This window comes from Vigna radiata, unplaced genomic scaffold (genome assembly GCF_000741045.1).
Source record: "Vigna radiata var. radiata cultivar VC1973A unplaced genomic scaffold, Vradiata_ver6 scaffold_206, whole genome shotgun sequence".
NCBI lineage: Eukaryota > Viridiplantae > Streptophyta > Magnoliopsida > Fabales > Fabaceae > Vigna > Vigna radiata.
In genome coordinates this window covers 422,874-426,746 of record NW_014542858.1, presented here as the reverse complement: position 1 = coordinate 426,746, position 3,873 = coordinate 422,874, and the positions used below count along the sequence as shown (strand labels likewise).

Genomic DNA, 3,873 nt, shown 5'->3' with positions numbered 1-3,873 from the left:
CTTCTTTTTCCACCATATTTTTAACACGAAAAATACACAAAATATTTAAAACCAAAAGCTCAATTTTGTTAAACTAAACCTTTTCATTTTTTTTTTGAAAAATGTCAAACAATCTCTAATAATCGGTAAACAAACTCACAAACCTTTTTCTAGATAAAGAACTATGTGATCCCTGATTGCCCATTAATGGATGTACGTAGGACCAAGGTCAATCCTTGTAGGGTTCATAAAACAAAAAAATATTTTTTGTTTCCTAATATTTTATTCTATTTTATTTTTTTTTTTGGGGAAAATTAAATATTTTAAAAGAAAACCACATTAATTTTATACATTTAATTAAAGGTACTGCCTTTGGGCAGGTGTGGTAGGGTGCTAACACCTTCCTTACGCGTAACCGATTCCCGAACTTAAAAATCTCTTTTTCGTAGACCATGTTTTTTTTAGGGTTTTTCCATAGTTTTCCAAAATAAATTATGGTGGCGACTCCCAAAATATTTTCCAAAACCCGTTTGTTTTTCGGTTCGCTGTCCCGTCGCGATCCCGGTTGCGACAACTGGCGACTCCACTGGGGACGCTAGAGAATCAGGCCTTGATAATTAAATGTCAAAAATTGATGTGGTTTTTCTTATTTTATTTTATTTTGCTTTATTTTATTTTATTCCTTTTTTATTTTATTTTATTTTCCCTTTTGTTTATATGTGATTGTCTTTATTTATTTTGGTATTTTATTCTTTTTTTTTTTATTATTATTGTACATATCATGAGTGGGGCCCTATACCCGGGTCTGAGTGCAACATAGAATTTGAGGGGTTGTGTAGCGGTGTCACGTCTGGACTGTCTCCAGTTGGCTATCGTGAAAACCCAAGTCAGTGGCTATTCTCTTTACATGCAATTTCACACCTAGTTGCGTCCAATTGTTGTGGAAAAGCTGTGAAAAGGACCATAGCTCTGGTGGCCTTGATCTTAGGTTTAGGAAGCCTTCCCTGTGAGATTGCATATACATTGCTTAGACCTTAGGACATTGGACCTATCTTAAAAGCATAAAACATGTTGGCTTTTAATCATTATTTGGCATATATGTTTTCATGCATCATATGCATTAGCAACATTTTTATCATTTTCCCTCCATTTTCTTTATACATAACAATAAATGTGTCACGTTTTTTTTTTTTTTAAAAAGCAAAAACGAAAATGTCATGCTTTTATGAATAAATAAATAAGGCAAAATAAAAACCATGTAATCTAATAAATTCATGGAATAAACTTATAAAACTTTCATCATTTTCAATTTCCATTATAACGATATCAAGAACTAGGGTTTTTTGCCTTTCTTCAGCATGCATCATTTTTGCATATTCAATTTCATCTAATACAAATTAACAAAACAATATAAATAAAAACCAACGGCGAGACTTCCATGGCATCCATATAGAACTCGAGCAAACTCCAAAGCTATGGAAGATTGGGAAGAGGAACGTGAAACTATAAAGGCCGATATTAGCCAACTGAAGGATCAAGTCGGTCAAATTTTGGAGGCTTTGAAAGCCATGAAGACTACAGGGGAGACTTCGTCTGCAAAGGCCGAGGATAATGCTCACCCTCCCGTACATAGCGCTGTGGGCACGCAATTTACGTTTCCAATGTATGGTTTGCCACCAGGTTACTCACCACCCATTGGAGATCATTCAGAGGCAGAGCACACTTCTTTGGCATCTCCCATAACCAATAGCGTACTTCCCATAAATACTCAAGGGCCTATCCTCACGAAGAGATGAAGATGAATGAAACAACCAAGTCTCCTTACACAGTATTTGCACATGATGTTTCGACTAAGGCCACCATACACACGGGCACAAAAGAAGAGAAAAGTAAACTTGAGGCACTTGAAGACAGGATGAAAGCCATAGAAGGGATTAAAAGTTACGGGTTTGGTGACGTGGCAAGGTTGAGTCTGGCCCCAGGAGTGACGATTTCGCACAAGTTCAAGGTGCCGGAATTCGAAAAGTACAAGGGTAACACATGCCCTAAGAATCATTTAACCATGTATTGTCGAAAAATGGCTGCCTATGCTCATGACGATAAATTACTTATTCATCTCTTCCAAGATAGTTTGGCTGATGCGGCGTTGAGTTGGTATACAAATTTGAATTCTTCACATATCCGTTCTTGGGCAGATTTGGCAGACGCCTTTGTAAGGCAGTACAAATACAACATGCATGTCGCACCAGACAGGTTACAATTACACCACATGGCGAAGAAAGAAGAAGAGTCTTTTAAGGAATATGCACAACGATGGAGAGAGTTGGCAACACAGGTTGAGCCACCTCTATATGACAAAGAAATGGTTGCAATGTTTGTAAGCACGCTACAACCACCCTTTTATGAGCATATGATCGGAAATGTGACTTCCAACTTTGTCGATATCATCATTATAGGCGAAAGGATTGAGATCGGGCTGAAGAATGGGAAAATTACATCTCGAGCCACCACTCCAAAGAAATTTTCTTTTAATCTGGAAAAAGAGAAAGAATGGGGAGTGCATGCAACATCAGCAATACCCATGTGGGGAGGTCATGCGTCCACTCATAGCTATCAACCAAGCCTAAGTTACCCTCCTTACGTGAATAATACAATGTCTGGTCCCCAAACAAGACCTCGACCGCCAGGATTTTATCAACCACAACAGGCCTCGAATAATGTCAACGGCATTGGAGCCGGCTTGGGTCCCAATCAAAGTGTGGGTCAAAGTGCTCATCCTAGGATAGACCCAGAGAAAAGTTTCACTCCCATCCCTATGACGTATACAGAATTGTTACCTCACCTCTTAAAGAAAGGTCTGGCCAGTGTTCGTCCCATGAAACCCTTGCAGTCTCCATACCCTAAGAGTTTTGATCCAAATGCAAGATGTGATTTTCACGGGGGAGGCATGGGTCATTCGACGAAAAGGTGCATTACACTTAAGTTCAAAGTACAATCATTAATTGATGCAGGATGGTTGAAGTTCCAAGAGGACAAACCAAGTGTTGAAGTCAATCCCCTTTCCGAACATGGAAGTACCTCTACAAACAAGATATGATTGGCAAAGGATGAAGAAGAAGTATTTGCAAACCCAAGAATGGGAAGAGTTTGTCTGTGATGCTTATTAAATTTGTAATCGCTTTTTTTTATTACCCTCACTGCTTTTCCCGGAGCCTTGAGGTTCGTGCGTTACGGGTTGACACTTTCTTTTGCATTTGGTTTAACATTAAAAGATGTTTGTTTTGTTTTTTCAATCATCTCGTGTCTTAATTTTCTTAACTCAAATAATAATTATATGACAATAAATGTTTTGAAAACAATCTTGAGCGCCTATCAACAACATGGAATATGATTATGATTGACACGAAACCCTCTCTAGAGTTAATGAGATTTGTGAAGCAAGATTCTGAAGAAATAAAACCCCATCAAGAAAAGGTTGAAATCTTTAATATAGGAGGGCGAGAGAGAAGAGGTAAACTTCGGCACCAACACGAAAGGAAAGTTCAACATAAGTTACCACTCATACCAGAATGTCTTTGGACCAAAGATGGAGTGTGAAAGCATTTCGACGCGAGATATGCATGTTGACAACCATGATTTCTCATTGCCGCAAACTTGAACAATCAAACTTCACATCATCGTCCAAATATGAGTGGGGCAGTCAAGGCTGCTAAAAGAGGTATTAAGAGGATTGTACCTCGCTTTACACGGTTACTAAACAACGGTACACACGTCGACTAGGGCAACACCTTTTCTTTGGAAGTAGTACTACCCTTCGAGGTAGAAATACCATCCCTACGAGTATTAAGAGGAACCCAGTTAGAGGGCAGATTAAGTTCAAACCCGGTTTGATCA

At 38.5% G+C, this 3,873-nt stretch overlaps 1 protein-coding gene across 1 annotated transcript; it reads left to right on the top strand.

Moving 5' to 3' along the window:
• Positions 1–1,771: 1,771 nt before the first annotated feature.
• On the top strand, positions 1,772–3,076 carry LOC106780783. Its single transcript, XM_014669089.1, has one exon. It carries the CDS (start codon positions 1,772–1,774, stop codon positions 3,074–3,076), a length of 1,305 nt encoding a protein of 434 aa, XP_014524575.1.
• The last annotated feature ends 797 nt before the right edge of the window (positions 3,077–3,873 follow it).

What these genes read in the sequence shown, in the direction of transcription:
- LOC106780783 (XM_014669089.1), top strand. Translation starts at nt 1,772, where the DNA reads ATGAAGATGAATGAAACAACCAAGTCTCCTTACACAGTATTTGCACAT.